Source organism: Daphnia carinata, chromosome 6 (assembly GCF_022539665.2).
Source record: "Daphnia carinata strain CSIRO-1 chromosome 6, CSIRO_AGI_Dcar_HiC_V3, whole genome shotgun sequence".
NCBI classification, from domain to species: domain Eukaryota; kingdom Metazoa; phylum Arthropoda; class Branchiopoda; order Diplostraca; family Daphniidae; genus Daphnia; species Daphnia carinata.
The window spans coordinates 9,860,745-9,879,778 of NC_081336.1; the positions used below are offsets into that span (position 1 = coordinate 9,860,745).

Here is a 19,034-nt window from a genome sequence, read left to right on the forward strand (position 1 = left end):
TTCCGTTAGATCCAATCGCGAATCACGCCCACACAATTCAAGCAATTCTTTTTCTTTTCCAGTGAGCTAAATTGAAAACATTGGCATGTGTTTAATGTGATTGTTCGACTTAAATTCATTTTTACCTTATTCTTGATCGAGTGTAATTGAACGACTACTTCTTTTGATGTTATTCTTTCATTGGGGTCGTTTCTCAACATTTGTGCCAATAGCTCATTCCCGTAACAGCCGCGTAATTTGCCATCCATTTCTAGGTAAAGCAATGAACCTCTTTTAATCAGAAAACAATATCGTTATAGTACATCAGGGATTACTTTGCATGTTGATGGGATTTCCTTTAACTATGTTGTCGGCAATTTCATTTTCGGTGGAACCGTAGAGATGTTCGCCGTTCAACAATAGACAACCGAAAACAAGTCCCAGTGCAAAAACGTCGCTCTCGGCACTTTCTGGATAACTGATTTCATCTACATTTCCTTCATGTCTTGTCACTTGAAGCAACTCGGGTGCTAACCATGCCCTATTTCTTCTGATGGGACTGTTTTGCTTTGGTTCACTGATACTTCTGATCAGTCCAAAATTTGTCCATTTGAGGGTAACCTCATCTTGGTTAGCAGCTCCCACCACTATTAGGACATTTACTGGTATGATGTCTCTGTGAACTAAATTATTTGAATGGAGGTATCCGAGACCAGAAGCTAATTGAAGCAAACCATCGATATGATGTGGCATATGTCCCTTGTATTTTCTTGCATCATTCGACTTCAAGAATAGTTGATCTAAGGTGGCCAAACATGGGTCCAATCCATAGTACCTGGTCACACGATAAAGAAACCCAAGAAAATCATTGTTGATATTATATTGTGATTAAAATAATAAGAAATATCCTACATATACTCATCGTCACTTCCACATTGGAGAAGTTTGATGATGTTTGGGTGATTTAACTTTAGCAAAGCTTCTTCTTCTTTATTTTTGTGGACACGATGTACTCGAACTATTTTTGTTTCAACATCGCGTACTCCGAACTTTCCTTCGAACACTTGACCTAAGCCTTCCGCCATACTTTCGGTACTTATCAAATACAGGATAGCTCAAGAGTTCCGCAAAGTACAATTTTCGAATGGCATTGATGTGATGGCTTCCTTTTAAACCTCCGCAAATGACCAATGCCTTTAACTGATAACGAGAGAAAAACGTTTCACAACATTCAAGTTTGATGACCTTCATTAAACTTTTGCTGGCACCTAGTGGACAACACAGACATGTTTGTCCATTTGTGTCATAATCTACAGGCCTGGTTTATCAGTAGTGAATGATTTGGCATAAGTCTGTTGTATTTTCTGGCGCCATCTGACTTCAAAAACAGCTGATCTAAACTGGCAAACAACGGGCCCTATTCATAATACCTGGTAACATGGTAGCGAAAACAAAATCAAATCATTGTTGATATCGTATTTCAATTCAAACCAATAAAAAATGTCCTACCTATACTCTTCGTCACTTCATGGTTACTGAGCTCTTCTTAATGCTGGGTTTGTATGACGGTTTTTATTAATAGTCTCTTTAAAATTTAGTTTCAGGGTTTTTCAGCGTTGATGTGTCGACATTTCATGGCACCATTGCTGCCTTATTGGTCTGTTTTACGTGATTTTGCACCGAGTAGCCTTCGTAAATTCGTCGCTCGGGTATTTATGTTAAACTACTTTGCCTTAATACCGATCGCCACGCCTTTCTCCCAATTCAATAATTAGTTAGGTGCAATATTCTTGAAAGCGATATATTACATTGCCACGTAGGAAGCAGCTGTGGTTATTTCTGCCTATGGGCTGTGCTGTAAGTGAGGGCAACAATTTACAATTATATTTTTTATTGTCCAATTAATGTTTTCGTGCTTGTTTTTTAGCAGAGTTGGGGTGGTGATTGGTGCCCTTGTAGTGAATTCCACACCTCACCCTGATTTTGGGTTTTGCTTTGGCGTTCGCGTAGTGGCCGAGTATTGTTGTTGGCGTCGTCTTGGTCATTTTTCTCCCTTGCTTCTTGTTCTGTTGTTCGAGTACTTATTTCTATTACCACCCCAGGCTGAAGGACAATGTTGTTTGGTTTCTATAATGGCGTCAATAACCTTCACTCTATAGCTATTATTTTTTCTTAGTAATGAATTCATCCTGTTTCTATTCAGAATCTGCTGTGGCGATTTTCTGTCGACTGTTCCTTGTTGCTCTGGTGTTAATTACGTCTTAGGAGTCCCCTGGCCTATGATGCTGCCGCCGAACTGTTTGTTTTCACGCTTCAGGTAATGTTTTTTCTTTATCGTGCTCATCTTTTCCGCCAAAAAATTCGCTTCCGCACTTCAGGTAATAATCTTTTATGGTGCTGCTCTGTTCCAGATGAAGGGTCAACTTTCAGGTATGACGATTCGAATCGAAGGCTTGTGCAGAGCAGAGAACTCACTTCAGATTCTTTTTTAATGGCAGGCTGTTGGTTTTTAGGATTGAAATTCTTGCTGGAAACTGAGCATGATGAAATAATGTTTTCTTGAATTCTTTTTAATTTTACCTTATATTTCCTAGTTGACGATTCTCCTCAATACAAAACTCTGTTAAGTGACATTGGTTTGGCGAATGCAACGCTGTTTGTTGATTTCTTAAAAATTCAGCAGCTTCAGAACCTGATTTCTTAATCATTCGAAATTCTTAAATTCAATTTGCAATATGAAATTCAGACCAACATTTCATATTTCCATCGCCATCTTTTTTCGATTAATTGTTTTATTTGGTTCATAGCTTGTGTTGGCAATGCTGTCGAGAAGCTGGAGTGGGGGGTAAAAAAAGCGCCAAATTGTGCTCACCAACTGATGAGTTTCATCATTGCCATTTTAACTGATATCGACAAAGGATGTGCTATGTGTCGCTTTCTACTCGTCTCTATTTCTGTTTCCGTATTATAAGGGTTTCAGTGTTGAAGACAAAAGCTTTCAGTCGCAATCGGCTGACAAACAATTTAATGTTCAAATCAGATGATGTATCAAGTGTAAAGAAAAACGGCGATGGCAAGTCGGTCAGCTGATTGAGAGACAATTGGCGCCCTCGACGGGAAAGCAGTAATCACGTCCTAATCGTCCAATGTAAGGCAGATAGTTCATCGATGGCTGTGCTGCGTTTGAATGCAATTCACAACGGAGGAAGTTCTCTGCTCTTTTTCCAGGTTAGTTTTTACATATTTTTTATTTCCTTTCAAGGCATGTATCAGCGCACAATGGCATCTCAGAAGGGCCTAAAATCTCGACTCGCCCTCTCAGTTGTTTGGCTGTGATTTTTTTCAAATTGTAACCCTTTTTTCCCTTTTATTGATTTGCGAGAGATCCTTGAAAATGATGCAGTGTAAGAATGCACTGATAACGTCTTTTTTGCGCCCATTCATGGTCAGCCTTGCCCTCCAGTCCTTTTTTTTCTGGCCACATTTCGCCATTTCAGCTTCGATGGCGCCATAGAGTGGGGGATATTGTTGACATTGTATTGCTCGAACTGACGAACAATGCAAGTGGCCTGTGTTTTGGTTAGAAATGGGGAAACAGATAGCTTGGCAGTATCGTTTGAAGAACAATCACTCTTTCTTGCCAATTTCATTTGATTTTTCGCATTTTGTTTTCCCAAACTTTAGAAAGTCACACCAGAAAAAGTGGCATTTGCTCGGTAGATGTCTGCTCGTTTAAAAAAATCGTAAAATCAACTGTATACAAGCAGATGATTTGGTTGAAAACAAATGGATAGGATAGTATAATAAATAATAATAAATAAAATAATTGTATTATTAAATGGCTGTGTTGTTGATGTGAACGGCACACTTTTTCAATTTGCTAAACTTGTATCGGTGTATACAGCCTTTGTCAATGTTTTTCTTGTTTTTACTTGCTTTTACTTTTTTTTCTTTTTTGAATGGTTTGCTAAATTGCAACACAGCTGACAAGAACAGATTTGATTGTCCGCGGGATTGCCAAGTTTGACGGTCGTGCTGTTTTCACGTGAAAATTTCTTTCATTTGACTAGTTGAATTGTTAAACGCTCGCAGTTAGCTCTACCGGCAAAAGCAGTTTCTCATTTGCCTTTTAGATGAAGAAAATTGGGTTTTTTTTATTCATCATTCGAGAAATTTTTTTCTTTATTATTATTTTTTCATTGTTTACTTAGGTTCTTTACTGTTCTTATTGTTTTCCTGTATCAGTTCCTTTAGAGTTTGCTAGAAGGTTGAAATGAAATCAGATACTTATCCAATGAGAGAAGAGGCTCTTTGAACCGATATTGAATCACTTGACTTATGGTTTGATACTTTCTTTTATTTTAAAGTCGTTTGCCCACATCGAATTTATAAATTGTCGAATGAGTCGCAATCAACATGGCTAAAGGAGTCATAAATTGATAAGACTCTATGGCGATGTAGTCATTATTTTTACTTTTGAAAGTCCGTCGGCCTGAGCAATACACCCAAGAAAGCGGGATATTTGAGTTTTCAAGGGGTAAGTGGCAAAAGAATTCAGAGTATGCGAAAGGCGCTATATTTTCATTCTCCGCCGTCGAAGTGCATTGTATCGCCTAGAGACGAGTTGTGATTCAAACAACAACTGCTGCGTCGAGCAGTTTTAGGATTTCGTCCTTGTTGCTAATCTTATCATTATCGCGTAAATAACTTTGAGCATTCCTTCCATCATTGTCCTTTGCATTCACATCAATTCCCAGTTGGATTAAAAGTTGAATGGCGTCAATTAAATTTGGGCTTGATTTTGATTTACACAAATAATGGAGCGCTTTCATTCCATAATCGCCCTTTGCATTCACATCAATTCCCAGTTGGATTAAGAGTTGAATGGCTTCAATTAAATTTGGGCTTGAATTTGATTCACACAAATGATGGAGCGCATTCGTTTCATAATAGTCCTTTGCATTCACATCAATTCCCAGTTGGATTAAGAGTTGAATGGCGCCAATTAAATTTGAGCTTGAATTTGATCTACACAAATAATGGAGCGCATTCGTTTCATATAAGTCCTTTGCATTCACATCAATTCCCAGTTGGATTAAGAGTTGAATGGCGCCAATTAAATTTGGGCTTGAATTTGATTCACACAAATTATGGAGCGCATTCCTTTTAAGACTGTTCGTTGAATTTACATTAATTCCCAGGCGAATAAAGTCGTTGATTCTTCCAACTAGATCAGGCGAAGAGTCAGTAGCACAAAGCTGGTGAAATTCTTTTTCTTTTTCAGTCAGCTGAATTGGAAAAATTTATGATTATCTACATTGCTTATTCCTAACATACAAAAAAATAATATTACTTTATTCTTAATATATTCCAGTTGTTGGACGATTTCTGTCGAATTGATTCTTTTCTCCGGATCGTATTCCAACGTTTTCGTTAGTAAGTGATTCTCATAATATTTGCGCAATTCGCCATCAATATCTAGTATTAAGCAACCAAGTGTTAATATATAGAAGAGCAAAATAGTATGGAAGTAAACTGAGATTACTCTTCATTTTCACCGGATCATTTCTAATTATGTTCTGGTGAATTTTTTTTTCATTTGTACCGAATAAATGTTCTCCCTCCAAGAAAAGACATCCGAAGACGAGGCCGAGGACAAACACATCGCTCTTGACGGTGCCCCAAAACTCCTCGTTTTCCGACTTTTCATCGTTGATGAGTTTTTTCAGCACTTCGGGTGCGTACCAAGTTCTCGTTCCTTTCACGCCAGACCACGAGTGATATCCCTTTTCGTTTACGGATTTGGCCAGTCCAAAATCAGACCATTTGATTATTATCTCTTCAATTTTTCCAGACTTTCGCAAAATGAGGATGTTTTCTGGTTTAATGTCTCGATGAATTAAGTTCATGGAATGGATGTATGCCAAGCCTGTAGCTAATTGCCGGAATATTTCGATAGGAGGTGGCATACGTTCGTTGTATTTTTTGGGATCATCCGATTTCAGGAAAAGTTGATCTAACGAAGCGACACATAATTCCAACGCGTAGTACCTTTTACAAGATAACGAAAACAAAAAAATCAATTTTGCAATCATTTTGTTATTTAAAACCAGAAAAAAAGTGACATACATAAAGTCATTGTCTTTTTCGCAGTGAAAAAGTTTTACGATGTTTGGATGATCTAACTTTAGCATTGCTTCTTCTTCTCTCTTCTCGGCACGATCTATTTCAACTCTTTTGACTGCCACTTCACGACCTCCGAACTTTCCTTTAAATACCGTACCAAAGCCACCTTTCCCTATTCGTTTTTGGCGGTCAAACCAGATTTTCATCTCTTTGTTAACTTTATTAAGCGAATAATAATATGCGTGCCATCCAGCGTTGTCCGGCAGCATCATATCCACTCCTAATTTATTCAAAATACCAACTGCGTCGACTAAATTTGGGGTTGAATTGTCTCGACATAAATAATGGAGCGCATTCGATCCATCGTTGGTTATTGCCTTTGCGTCTATTCCGGAATGAATTAAAACTTGAATTGCGTCAATTAAGTTTTTGCTTGAATGGTATTGACACAAATAATGCATGGCATCCATTCCATCTTTGTCTCTTGCATTCACGTCGATTCCGTTTCCTATTAAGAGTTGAATGTCGTCGATTAATTTTGGGTTTGAATAGTACCGACACAAAAGGTGAAGCGCATTCCTTCCGTCTTTGTCCTTTGCGTTAACGTTAATTCCCAACTGAATTAATTCTTTGATTTTTCCTGTTAGATCCTCTCGCGAATCACGCCCACACAATTCAAGCAATTCTTTTTCTTTTCCAGTGAGCTAAATTAAATAATTTGACATGTGCATAATATGATTGCTCAACTTTAATTCATTATACCTTATCCTTGATCGATTGTAATTGAACAACTACTTCTTTCGATGATACTCTTTCATTGGGGTCGTTTTTCAACGTTCTTTTCAATAAGTCATTCTCGTAACAGCCGCGTAATTTGCTATCCATTTCTAGGTAAAGCAATCAATTCTTTTTATCAGAAACGATATCATTATAGTATATCAGGTATTACTTTGCATGTTGATGGGATCTCCTTTAACTATGTTGTCGGCAATTTCATTTTCGGTGGAACCGTAGAGATGTTCGCCATTCAAGAATAGACTACCGAAAACAAGTCCCAGTGCAAAAACGTCGCTCTTGACGCCATCTTGATAACTTGTTTCCTCTACATTTTCCATATTTCTTGACAATTGAAGCAACTCGGGGGCTAACCATGCCTTATTTCTTCTGATAGGACTGGTTTGGTTTGCTTCACTGACACTTCCGTTCAGCCCAAAATTTGTCCATTTGAGGGTTATCTCATCTTGGCCAGCAGACCCCTCCGCAATCAGGACATTTTCTGGTTGGATGTCTCCATGAACTAAATTCTTTGAATGGATGTATTCCAGACCATTAGCTAATTGTAGCAAACCATCGATATGATGTGGCATACGTCCCTTGTATTTTCTGCCATCATCCGACTTCAAGAACAGCTGATCTAAAGTGGCCAAATGCCGGCTCATTTCATAGTACCTGGTAACACGGTAACGAAAACAAAATCAAATTATTGTTGATATCGTATTGCTATTCAAAACAATGAGAAATGTCCTACCTATACTTATCGTCACTTTTACAGTAAAGAAGTTTGACGATGTTTGGATGATCTAAATTTAGCAAAGCTCTTTCTTGGCTGCTGAGGATACGATGTACACGAACTCTTTTTTTTTCAACATCGCGAACCTCAAACTTTCCTTCAAACACTTGACCTGGACCATCCTCATATTTTCCTTTTCCACCATCCTCCATATTTTCGATTCTCACTAAATACAGGATAACTCAATAGTTACGCAATGCGCAGTTTTCGAATGACTGTACGTTGTGATGGCTTCCTTCTAGACCTACGCAAATGACCAACGCTTTCAGTTGATAACGTTTTATCTTGAGCCGCACAATACAGTGTAATCTACTGGCCAGATTTATCAGTAGTGAAAGCGTTTCTTGCACAAAGATTCGAGAACAACAAAAAATAATGATAAACTTTTCGATCCTGAATAAGCATGGCATTCCTTTCGCTATTATTGTCTATATAATATTAAATTAGAGTCTCTATCACCCTTTCCTTGTTTCTATTGTTTTATGCCGCTATAATTTTTGGTGGTTTTAGGATATGAAATATTTCCATTTTTGGTTGTGGATGTATTCATTAATTAACCAGCTAATCATTTCATCACATTGTTTTTTACATCGCGGATCTTTTCTACAAGTTTTAACTATATTACAAAAAAAAATCGATAAAAGTGCCCACCAGCCAATCAATTTTCAACCTGCTAACATCAGTGCTATATATGTGGCAGCCAAGTGGAAGCAATAACAAAATGTTCATCTTATCAGTCGGAAATTTTCTGTTAACAAATCCACTTATCTTGATGTGTGTTGACGCCTTTTGGTCCCCAATCTTTTAGACAATGATTTCCAACCATACACGAAACAGGGGATTTTTAAAGCTTCAACATGGATGGGCTATTTTAATGATAGAAAACTAAAATGAGCCACAATGAATTATTCCATCAAAAACGGAGACCAAGTTTGTTTTTATTTTACAATTTGGAGAAGTTACCAATTTTCGAGACAACGAATACAAAAGCGCAACCAAACTGAGGGAACGGAGATGAAGAATTCATGATGGCCGCTGCCTAGTTTACCCTGGCTTTTTTTTCTATCCCGTTTTTTTCTTTTCCCCCTCGCCGTTGGGAAGGAAAATGACAATCGTAAGAGTTCGAATCTGCAGAGTCGAAACATTTTTGTTTTAGTACTTATATCATTATACTTATATTTTATAATTATTGCGACTCGGTAAAACGACAATTCAGTTTCTCTTCGTGAAATGATACAAATGCAGTAGGCTACCTCCAATCTCGATAATAGATATGTTGTTATGCTCATCCGACAATTTCTAGTTTTCGATTCGAGAGATCGATACTACCAGGTATAATTGTGAACGGCAACGTTGCACACAAACTTTCAATTTCCAGGGCTGGGCCTTTTTTGCGTAAACTATTTTACTTCATACGTGTATCAACTTTGCTTTACTTATTGAGTTGAAATTATTTTTAAGGGAATGCCAGTGTAAACCAGATGGTTCATCGATGGCTGTGCTGCGTTTGAATGCAATTCTTAACGGAGGAAGGTCTCTGCCCGTATTCCAGGTTAGTTTCTAGATATTTCTTTTTCTTTCGTTTTGCATGTATCATCGCACAATGGCATCTCAGAAGGGCCTAAAATCTCGACCCCTCCCATCTCCCAGTTATTAGGCTGTGATTTTTTTTCAAATTGCATCCGTTTATCTTTTTTTTTTTATTGATTTGCGAGAGATCCTTGAAAATGATGCAGTGTAAGAATGCACTGATTCCGTCTTTTTTCGCCCTTGGTCGGCCTTGCCTTCCTGTCCTTTTTTTCTGGCCACATTTCGCCATTTTGGCGCCATTTCTGCTTCGATGGCGCCATAGAGTGAGGGGTATGGTTGACATTGTATAGCTCAAACTGACTAACAATGCAAGTGGCCTGTATTTTTGTTACAAGTGGCGAAACATAATCTGTTTTCTCAATCAGCTTGCTTGGCAGAATCGTTTGTAAATCTTTCGCTTTCTTGACGACATCATTTGGTTGATTTTTCGCTTTTTGTTTCCCCAAATTTTTGAAGCTAGGAATAGTTGCAATATTTCTCGGTAGATGTCTGCTCATTAAAAAAATCATGAAATCAACTGTACACAAACAGATGATTTGGCTGAAATCAAATGGTCAGACATTGCCAGTGATAAAATAGAAGGGTTTTTAAAAATTATTTAATTACTAGTATTATTCAATTGCTGTGCTGTTCATGTGACGACACACTTTGTCAATTTGCTAAATCTGTATCGGTAAACAACCTTTTTCCTTTCATTTCACCAGTGGAATTGTTAAACGCTCACCGTTAGCTCTATCAAGAAAAACGGTTTCTTGTTCGTCCCTTAAGATGGCGAAGAAAAATGGGGGTTTTTATTCATTATTCGAAATATTTTTTTTATTCATGAGAAAAGCGGCTCATTGAACCGGTATATTGAATACAGGTATACCAATACCATTACTCAACGGCCATTCAGACATGTTGTATTTTTGAAAGTGAAGTTAGTCAGCCTGTGCAGTACAGCCAAGAAAGCGGGAAATTTGAATTTTACTGAGGTAAAAGATGAAGGAATTCAGGGTATGCGACAGGCGCCTCATTTTAATTCTCCGTCGTCAGAGCGCATTGCATCGGCTAGTAACGAGTTATGATTCAAACAAAAAGTGGTTGACTTGAGTTTGAGTTTAACAATGGTAACTTTAAATTTCTGAAGTTACTCGGGGATGAAGATTTGAGGTGTTCTATGCTTTGGTTTTGATTGATTTTTTATTTTCAAATTGCCGTTCTTTCGTGTGAAGCTGCATTGTGCTATCTGGTGGTTGCTGCTTGGGATGTTGGCATGGAGGTAGTTATACATCTTCACTACATCATTTTACCATTCTTTTTAGGATAATAGCTTATTATGATGCATCCGTTATACGCGACGGCTCTGCAGCAAAAACATGAAATCTCTTGTCCTCACTGAACTTACTTTTAGGAATTTTATTAACCAGTGTTTAGTGCTATTCTGTCATTGTTTTCTTTTTTGCAGGCTTAGCTGAGTTCTCTTTGGCTGTTTGTCCATTTTCGTTGATTCCGTTTCGAGCAGTGTGTGCATGGCGCCATATTATTCAGGTAAATATGTTTGTTTAATTTGCTTTTTTCCCAATCGCCACGCCTTTCTCCCTACTCAATGGGAAAAATGGTGCCATATTCTTGAAAGGGATAAATTACATTGCCACGTAGGAAGCAACCGGGGTTACTTCTGCCTTTAGGTTGTGCCGTATACGGGGATGACAATTTTCCACTATTTTTTTCATTATCCTGTTAATGTTTTGGTGCTTTCTTTTACAGGGTGGGGTTTCTAGTGCCCTCGGATTGGGTTCCGCTCTCTGTTGCAGGGTTTGGCGTTCGCGTGCTGGACGCGTGTCGTTGTTGTGGCCATCCTGGTAATTATTCTCCCTGGCTTCTCGTTTTGTTGTTCGAATGATTATTTTTATTACCGCCCCAGGCTGAAGGAAAGTGTTGATTGGTTGTCTTCAATGACGTCAATTGCCTTCTTTCGCTAAATTATATTTTTTTTCTCAACTAATGATTCCCTGTTGTTTATGTTCAGAATTTCCTGTGGTAATTTCATGTCGGTTATACGTTTTCAACTTCGGTCTGGTGCTTCCGTCGCACTGTTTGGTTTCACACCACAGGTATTATTTTTTTTTTCTTTTTGGTGCTGATCTGTTCCAATTGATGGTACATCTTTCGGGTATGACATTTTTATGATTATCCCTTATTTCACTGATGGAACAGTTGGGCGTCGTTTCTCTTTATTATTCTGTAATTTAATGTTGTCTTTTTACTCAGATCCTTGTTTTGGTGTATCAGTCCTGCATCATGTTGTAGGATGGCGCTTATTCCGTTGTGTTGGGCTGTTGATGCTTAGCAGCTCTTCCTGGAACCATTCTTTTCTGGTAATTACGGTTTTCCACTTTTTATTGATATTCTACTGATAGTTACACTGCTTCCCCTGTGGGGTGGCATGTGTCACCATGTAGCAGTCTTTACCCTGTTTGGGTTTTGACGACATTTGTTACTACCGTGATGAGTTGCTTATTGGTCCGTGTTTATGATTGAATGATTTTAATTAATCAGTAAGCTCTGATGAAGTTTGTTGTTTGTATCGAAGACTTGTGCAGAGCGTAGAACTAAAATTTCTTTTCTATTGGCAGGATCTTTGTTTCGTGGCTGCAATATCCGTTCAGCGTGCGGCACTCTTCAGGTATGTCGTTTCCACTACACTACATTTACTTAATATGCGAAGGATGAAAAATATAAACATCAGAGCATTGGGATATGAATTACAGTGATTATTGTTATTTCTGACTTTGTTACAATTGCTGCTTCTGTTTGTTTCTTAAGGCAATTACTAATTGTTCATAAAATTTAGGTTTTTGGTGTAGGCTTCCTGCCAGATTGTGGTCCAGACCCTTGGCGACATTAACCTTAGGGTACCGACATCGGCCGGCATCCTCTGGATGAATTATCGAAAGCAGCAATTACCTGGTCATGTTAACTGCGCATTTTTGAATCTGATTCGCTTTAATGGCTGTCGATGTCAATACAAAGCTAAAGTGAATTCTCAAATTCTATTCCTAAAGTGAAATTAAGATACATTTCATATTGCCATCACCGTGTTTTCCAGGGTAATTTTTGTACATTATTCATAGTGAGTTGGTAATGTTGTCGAGGGCCTGGGGTGCGGGGGAAAGCGGTAAATTGCGGTCATTAGTTTCATCATTATCAATTTAACTGACATCCATGAGGGATGTGTTACGTTTCGCTTCCTACTCGTTTCAATTTCTGTTTGCATTTTGTTATCAGCCACATTTGGCTGCAACTATTAAGTGTTTATATCAAATGTGTAAGTACGTTTGTTATCTTCAAAAGTCATCAGCCGCATAATCTGATCTCAAATTTTAAAATTCAATTCAAATTCCATTCACAATATGAAATTCAATCTAACATTTCATATTTCGATTGCCATTTTTTAAGAATAACTTTTATTTTGTTTATAGTATGAGTTGGCAATGCTGTCCAGTAGCTAGGGTGGGGGTAAAAAAAAGCGCTAAATTGTGCTCACCAACACAATTTTTAACAGACGTCCACAGAGTTACACGTCGGCTCCACTCACGTTTGTGTGGCGAGTAAGGCGGTTCAGCCCCATTCGGCTGGAACAATGAAGTGTTCAAATCAGATGTTGTATCAAGTGTAAATTGAGGCAGCGGACCACCTGGATACATTGCTGTTAAACAATCTGTAGACTGGAACTTATTCATGTAGTGCTTCATTTAGTGCATGACCGACTAGAGTGCAAAATGAAAATCGGCCAGGGCAAGACGGTCAGCTGATGGAGAATCATTTGGCGCCCTCGACGAGAAGACTGCAACCACGACATTAGTCCAGTGGAAACAAGACAGTTTTTCGATGGATGTACTGCGTTTGAATCCAATTCATAGCGGAAGAAGTTCTCTGCTCCATTTTCAGGTTAGTTTTTAGATATTTTTTTGCTTTCATTTTACATGTATCATCGCACAATGACATCTCAGAAGGGCCTAGAATTTCGACCTTTCCCTCTCCCAATTATTTGGCTGTGATTTTTTTTTTCAAATTGCAACTGTTTATTTTTTTGTTTTTCTTTTATTGATTTAAGAGAGATCCTCGAAAATGATGCAGTGTACGGATGCACTGATTACGTCATTTATCGCCCATTCATGGTCGGCCATGCCTTCCAGTCCTTTTTTTCTGGCCAGATTTCGCCATTTTGGCGCCATTTCTGCTTCGATGGCGCCATAGAGTGAGGCTTGACATTATATTACTCGAATTGACCCTGCCTTTCAGTTAGAAATGGGCTAGACATGATGATGGCTTGGCAGAATCGTTTGAAGGATTGTTTCTCTTTTTCGCCAACTTCACTTGATTGATTTTGCGTTTCCGCAAATTTATGAAGGTGAAAAGTGGCGTTTGCTCGGTATACGTCTGCTCGGTTAGAAATCATGAAATCAGCTTTATGTAAGCAAATAGTTTGAGTATATAATCTGAAGGTTTTCAAAAATCAATAAAATATTGAATTACTAAATGGCTGGGATTTAAAATTTTATAAAATTAAATTTTAAATTGGTTAAATCAGTATAGTTATACAGCCTTTTTCAATCTTTTGTTGTTGTAAATTTTATTATTTGTTTTTTTGAGGTTTGCAAATTTCAACATAGCTGGCAAAAACAGATTTGATTGTCCGCAAAATTGCCAAGTGTTATGGTCGTAATGTTTTCATGTGTAATTTTATTTAAATTTTAGTAGTGTAATTGTTAAACGCTCGCAATTAGCGCTATCAAGAAAAGCGGTTTCTTATTTGGCCTTTAGATGACGAAAAAAAAATGGCGGTTTTTATTCATCATTCGACTTATTGTTTTTTTCTTTATTATTATTTTTCTGGGTTTACTCAGGTTTTTTACAGCGCTGATTGTTCTCCTGTATCAGTTCCATTACAGTTTTGCTAAACGCTTGAAGTGAAATGAAATACTTTTCTTTAGAGAAAAGAAGCTTGTCAATCCGATATTGAATCACCAGCTGGTTTTTATGCTTTGGTACTTTCTACCGTTTTAAAGACGTTTGATCACGTAGAATTTTGCAATTATTAAATGAGTTGCAATCAACTTGGCTAAAGGAATAATAAATTGGCAAGACTCTACAGCCATGCAGATATTTTTGTATTTCCGAAAGTGAAATTAGGTATCCTTAGAAAAACAGCCAAGAATGCGGGAAATTTGAGTTTTCTAGGGGTAAAAGATGAAAGAATTCAAAATATGCGACAGAATATGCGTTCGTAGCGGGATTTTTGGAACTACAGAAAACGCATGATATTAACGTTAGGCAGTAGTCATAACGTAGGTTTTTTATCATGTAGCTTAACCAATTGACGTTAAAAAACGCTAAGTATAAATTACAGAAATTTTAAATACATTTTAAACAACGACTGTTTTTTAGACATACGGTCTTTTTTTACGAATATGGGGCACGTTACCCGTGGCGTTCGTAGCGGGAGTTTTTGGTACCATTCTAAAATCCATATTGCCTTTAGTCAGAAGTCAGCACATTTGGTATTAATATAATTTGGTACCAATATTGGTATTAAAATATACAAAGGATGAATTACATAAGCTTTATCTGAACAATGCGACAATTTGCCGTTTCTTGTCTTCCAGTGCAATGAACTTCATTTGGCTATGTTATATGAAGTTGGTCATGTTTTTTGTATCCTCATTCAATATTGCTTTTGAATTAATTTATTTACCTTTTCTTTCCTTTTGATTGCTCTAATGGTTGTATGTGATAAGAACACCAATCCCTGGGAGCCAAGATGGACGGCCAGACGACACGAATCATAAATAAACGACCAGGTCACCACATTGGATTGCACTTTCGTAATGAAATGCAGTCCCAGCATCTTCTGAAACAGTAATTGCACCTTAAAGAAAATATGTGAAGCCTATATATATATGAGAATAGTTAATACAAGGTTTAACATCTTGCAATAAACTTAATCTCGCTGACTGTATACAGCTTGTCATCGCTTGTTTTCAGTGTAGTATCACACACTATTAGCATTTCGCTCCTGCTAGGCCAATAGTTAAAGAAAAAATTGTCCAAATCTTTTGTCATATTCAAATCCAGGCAAACAGACTTGTGTGCCTGTCAGCAAGTCTCTGCAAGAAAGAAAGAACCACATTTTCAGGGTCTTACACAATTTGGGATAGAACTAATGTATTAGGAAAAGAATAAAAAATTCACATACCTGATCATAATTCAAGATATTAGGTAAAAATCATCCGTTCTGTGTACCAGATTTACATGAACTACTAGTCTGATTCTTTTCTTCGTGTGGTTCATATTCTCAAGTTATTCCTTACTTCCGAATTATTTCCGGAAAATTTGCATAAAAGGAAGCAAGGAAGTCCAAATACAAAATCAACTCTTATGAGGGTGGCGAAATATTCCGAATACCTATTTTATAAGATTTTAACAAACATTTGTCGTGTCGGATTAAAACCTAGAAAATTGAATGCGACCGTCGTCTGCTATGTCTGCCATTAACTACGTCAACATGCAAAACTTTTTGCTCCCTTGATTTTTTAAGTTTTCCCGTGGTTTTGTGTATTTATAGTACCGAGTAAGTACCATATGATCATTTTACTTTTTAGGTGTCACAATTTTGCTTTATTATTAGAATTGGAAAGTGGATGTTTGTTATGTTAACAAGCTATGACAACTTGAGCATGGAAAGCTAGCAAGTCAATGCTGGGACTGTGCTTTGGAAAGTGCAATCTTCAGATTATTCTAGGGTTAAATGTCTTCCAATTCTTTTTTGAAGAATAGCAGAAACATTATTAGTATATTTTAAGTAAGAGTATTAATTTGCAATGAGCCTCTCAATAGAATTGTAAGTAGACTCAAAAGTATTGGCTGAATCGTTTCAAGCTCAAGCCAACTAGTTGAGCAATACTGTTTAAGATATCTCTCTTTTTTCGTGTATATCCAGAGAACTAACTGTTTTATTAACCTTTTTCACCTTTGTTTTCAATGTTTGTGACTTCTGGGTGCGCTAGGCATTTCCTTGTTTGAACTCCTTCAACCTTCATTCAACCAGCATAGTTTTATAACACAACTGTTTGGATTCAGCTCATGTTGAAAGGAGATTGAAGATAAAAGATTGCTATGCATTCGATGTTTTTTTAAAGTATGGAAGGCCATGTCTAAGAAGTAGAACCCCTTAACTTAAGTCTATTTCATCATTACGGTCCTATTAATTCAGGAAATCACCTGAGCTAGTTTTTGTTTTCAAACTTGTGCCATTTTGACACGCCAGTTAACGATAACCGTACTTTGATCTCTTTTTTTTTTACCAAATATCATGTGGTTCTCGAATCTGATTTGTTCATCATCTGTTACCCAGGGCATATAAAAACTATTTTCCTGGTAGCCGCCTCATCCGTCGCCTTTGCCATCGTTTCGTCGCCGCCTTTGCTTTTGCCATCGTCTTCGCCATCGTCTTCGTCTTCGCCATCGCCTTCGTCTTCACCATCGCCATCGCCTTCGCCATCGCCTTCGCCTTCGCCATCGCCTTTGCCATCGTCTTCACCTTCGCCATCGTCTTTGCCTTCGACATCGCCTTCGCCATCGCCATCGCCATCGCCATCGCCATCGCCTTCGCCTTCGCCATCGCCATCGCCATCGCCTTTGCCTTTGCCATCGCCTTCGCCTTCGCCTTTGCCATCGTCTTCGTCTTCGCCATCGTCTTCACCTTCGCCTTCGTCTTTGCCTTCGACATCGCCTTCGCCATCGCCATCGCCTTCGCCATCGCCATCGCCATCGCCATCGCCTTCGCCTTCGCCTTCGCCTTCGCCTTCGCCATCGCCTTTGCCATCGTCTTCACCTTCGCCATCGTCTTCGCCTTCGCCATCGCCATCGCCATCGTCTCATCAAAGCCTTCGCCGTCATCTCTCCGCCGTCTTCCCCATCGCCCCTCATGGAAAAATCGACCGAAAAAGGATGTAGCTCAGCAGACAGCCCGCGGCGATGGCGGCGTTCATCGTGGATCGTCATCTTGGTATTTTATTTTGTAGTGTATTGTATGTGTAATATTAAGTTAACCATTGGCTGCCACCCCGCTTGTGTCCCATTTTTTTTGTAGCTTTAGGGAACCGTGGCGCTGTTCTGCCTCATGGTTTCTATACCATGGGGTGGGACAGTCGCCAATGCGCCTAAAGGCACAAGGCCTTGTGTCTTTAGGCGCATCGTAGGCAATGCACCAGCAGGGCCTCTCTTTGTCGGTACAGTGATAGTTTACCTGGGGTGTGCATTCCCGGAAAGGTTTCTATCACTGTGCCAGCCCGGACTTTGTCTTCGGACAAGGTCCCAGTTGGTGGCGATCCTTATGACGCCACGCGTAGTTACTGTAGTTTACGCAACTAAAGGTTGCATGGCCTGGCAGCCAATGGTTAACTTAGTTAAGTGTATGTATGTAATGTATGTGTATTTGTATGTATGTATATATTTGTATATTGTTATGTATGTAAAATAGTGGTGGAATTGTTGGGTGGAGGAGGGACAATAAAACAATTTATTTCAATTTACTTTTTTCTGTGTATTTTATTTAACTATAGAAATTATCAAAAACTTGAAATATATGGCCACCACCTATAACACTTAACAAACCAGCTATCAAAGAGTTATTCAAAATCAGAAGTCAGCATAAATCTTTCTCCCCACCTGTTCAACGTCAGATTAAAAAAAGGAGTCAGAATCTTCAATACACAATTGAAAAAAAAGTTTTTTAAACCTACATTTTCAGTGTCCTTCACAATGTGACACATTTGACAGGTTAGTCACGAACAATGAGAAGACCAAAATCATGTTGAACTGAAAATCTTTTATTTACACTAAAATAGGAACATTCGCAGCATTCCTTTCTGCAACGGACCAACTCTGCAGCCCATGCAGCACACCAGGTACATCCCTAAGATCTAGAAATAATTCATAACTAAAACTGTTAACGATAAATTGTAACATCATCTGATGGAATTGAGTTGAACCTGTTAGTCTCTAGAAGATTTAGATTGTTAAGCACCTTTGGTACAAAGGTGGGCGTATTTGCCAACGGAGATGACAAACGTGGTAAAGTCGAGCCCTGCTCATCCTCTTTCTCTAGATAATTTTTAATGAATGGTGCCGTAACACTTGATGTAAATATTTGCCATAATACCTTTCACAAGTTTCCTTGGAACTCATTTACAAGACCCAGATTTAAGCACGATATCGGTGGTGAAATTTTCAAGAAGGAAGACGTCCATTTTAGCACCCATCCTTAAATCCAACGCCAAACGAAATGAAACGGCTGACAGAACAGCTGATAGAGCAGCTGTGAACGCCATGAAAATGAATTTGTTATTTCGCCGCTAGATGTCTCGAAAATATTCAGAACATTTATTACCGTGCAGAACACTTTTGGACAGGTGTAAAAAAATTACCTTGAATTTACTAGCAAACGCGTTACGTAAAAAATGTGACTCATGCTTTCCCTTCTTGAGGCTTAAAACCCAAAACTTTCGGAATACTAAACAGAACCTGTTTCATATAACCTGTTTCTTGTGACTGTAGTGGAATCGATTTTAGTATCACGTTATGACTAATGCGTAAGGGTAATATGCGTTTAGGATGATTCCAAAAAATCCCGCTACGAACGCCACGGGTAACGTAGCCCAGGCATGTACTCTTTTGGGCGAGTTACAAAAAGGACTCCAGGGTTTCCGACTTTTGGTTCCAG

General features: G+C 38.3%; 2 protein-coding genes and 1 long non-coding RNA gene across 3 annotated transcripts; 1 reads left to right on the plus strand and 2 right to left on the minus strand.

The window, feature by feature from the left end:
• Positions 1-5: 5 nt before the first annotated feature.
• On the minus strand, positions 6-1,064 carry LOC132088083 (serine/threonine-protein kinase/endoribonuclease ire-1-like). Its single transcript, XM_059495773.1, has 3 exons — positions 892-1,064; positions 315-814; positions 6-250 (listed from the first exon to the last, which is right to left on the minus strand). Exons 1-3 carry the CDS (start codon positions 1,062-1,064, stop codon positions 6-8), a joined length of 918 nt encoding a protein of 305 aa, XP_059351756.1.
• Positions 1,065-4,448: 3,384 nt separating this feature from the next.
• On the minus strand, positions 4,449-7,901 carry LOC130694180 (uncharacterized). The gene is made up of 7 exons (XM_057517312.2): positions 7,634-7,901; positions 7,055-7,554; positions 6,868-6,992; positions 6,109-6,809; positions 5,525-6,030; positions 5,333-5,457; positions 4,449-5,267 (listed from the first exon to the last, which is right to left on the minus strand). Exons 1-7 carry the CDS (start codon positions 7,825-7,827, stop codon positions 4,611-4,613), a joined length of 2,808 nt encoding a protein of 935 aa, XP_057373295.2. The 5' UTR covers positions 7,828-7,901; the 3' UTR covers positions 4,449-4,610.
• A 4,937-nt stretch (positions 7,902-12,838) lies between these two features.
• Positions 12,839-15,269, plus strand: LOC132088093 (uncharacterized). The gene is made up of 2 exons (XR_009421311.1): positions 12,839-13,198; positions 15,049-15,269. It is a non-coding gene; the product is annotated as an uncharacterized LOC132088093 (long non-coding RNA).
• The last annotated feature ends 3,765 nt before the right edge of the window (positions 15,270-19,034 follow it).

What these genes read in the sequence shown, in the direction of transcription:
- LOC130694180 (XM_057517312.2), bottom strand. Translation starts at nt 7,827, where the DNA reads ATGGAGGATGGTGGAAAAGGAAAATATGAGGATGGTCCAGGTCAAGTG. An exon ending in AGATCCCATCAACATGCAAA is followed by an intron (nt 6,993 to 7,054) that starts GTAATACCTGAT and finishes TGCTTTACCTAG; the next exon opens with AAATGGATAGCAAATTACGC. An exon ending in TACAATCGATCAAGGATAAG is followed by an intron (nt 6,810 to 6,867) that starts GTATAATGAATT and finishes TATTTAATTTAG; the next exon opens with CTCACTGGAAAAGAAAAAGA.
- LOC132088083 (XM_059495773.1), bottom strand. Translation starts at nt 1,064, where the DNA reads ATGGCGGAAGGCTTAGGTCAAGTGTTCGAAGGAAAGTTCGGAGTACGC. An exon ending in GGAAGTGACGATGAGTATAT is followed by an intron (nt 815 to 891) that starts GTAGGATATTTC and finishes TCGTGTGACCAG; the next exon opens with GTACTATGGATTGGACCCAT. An exon ending in AAATCCCATCAACATGCAAA is followed by an intron (nt 251 to 314) that starts GTAATCCCTGAT and finishes TGCTTTACCTAG; the next exon opens with AAATGGATGGCAAATTACGC.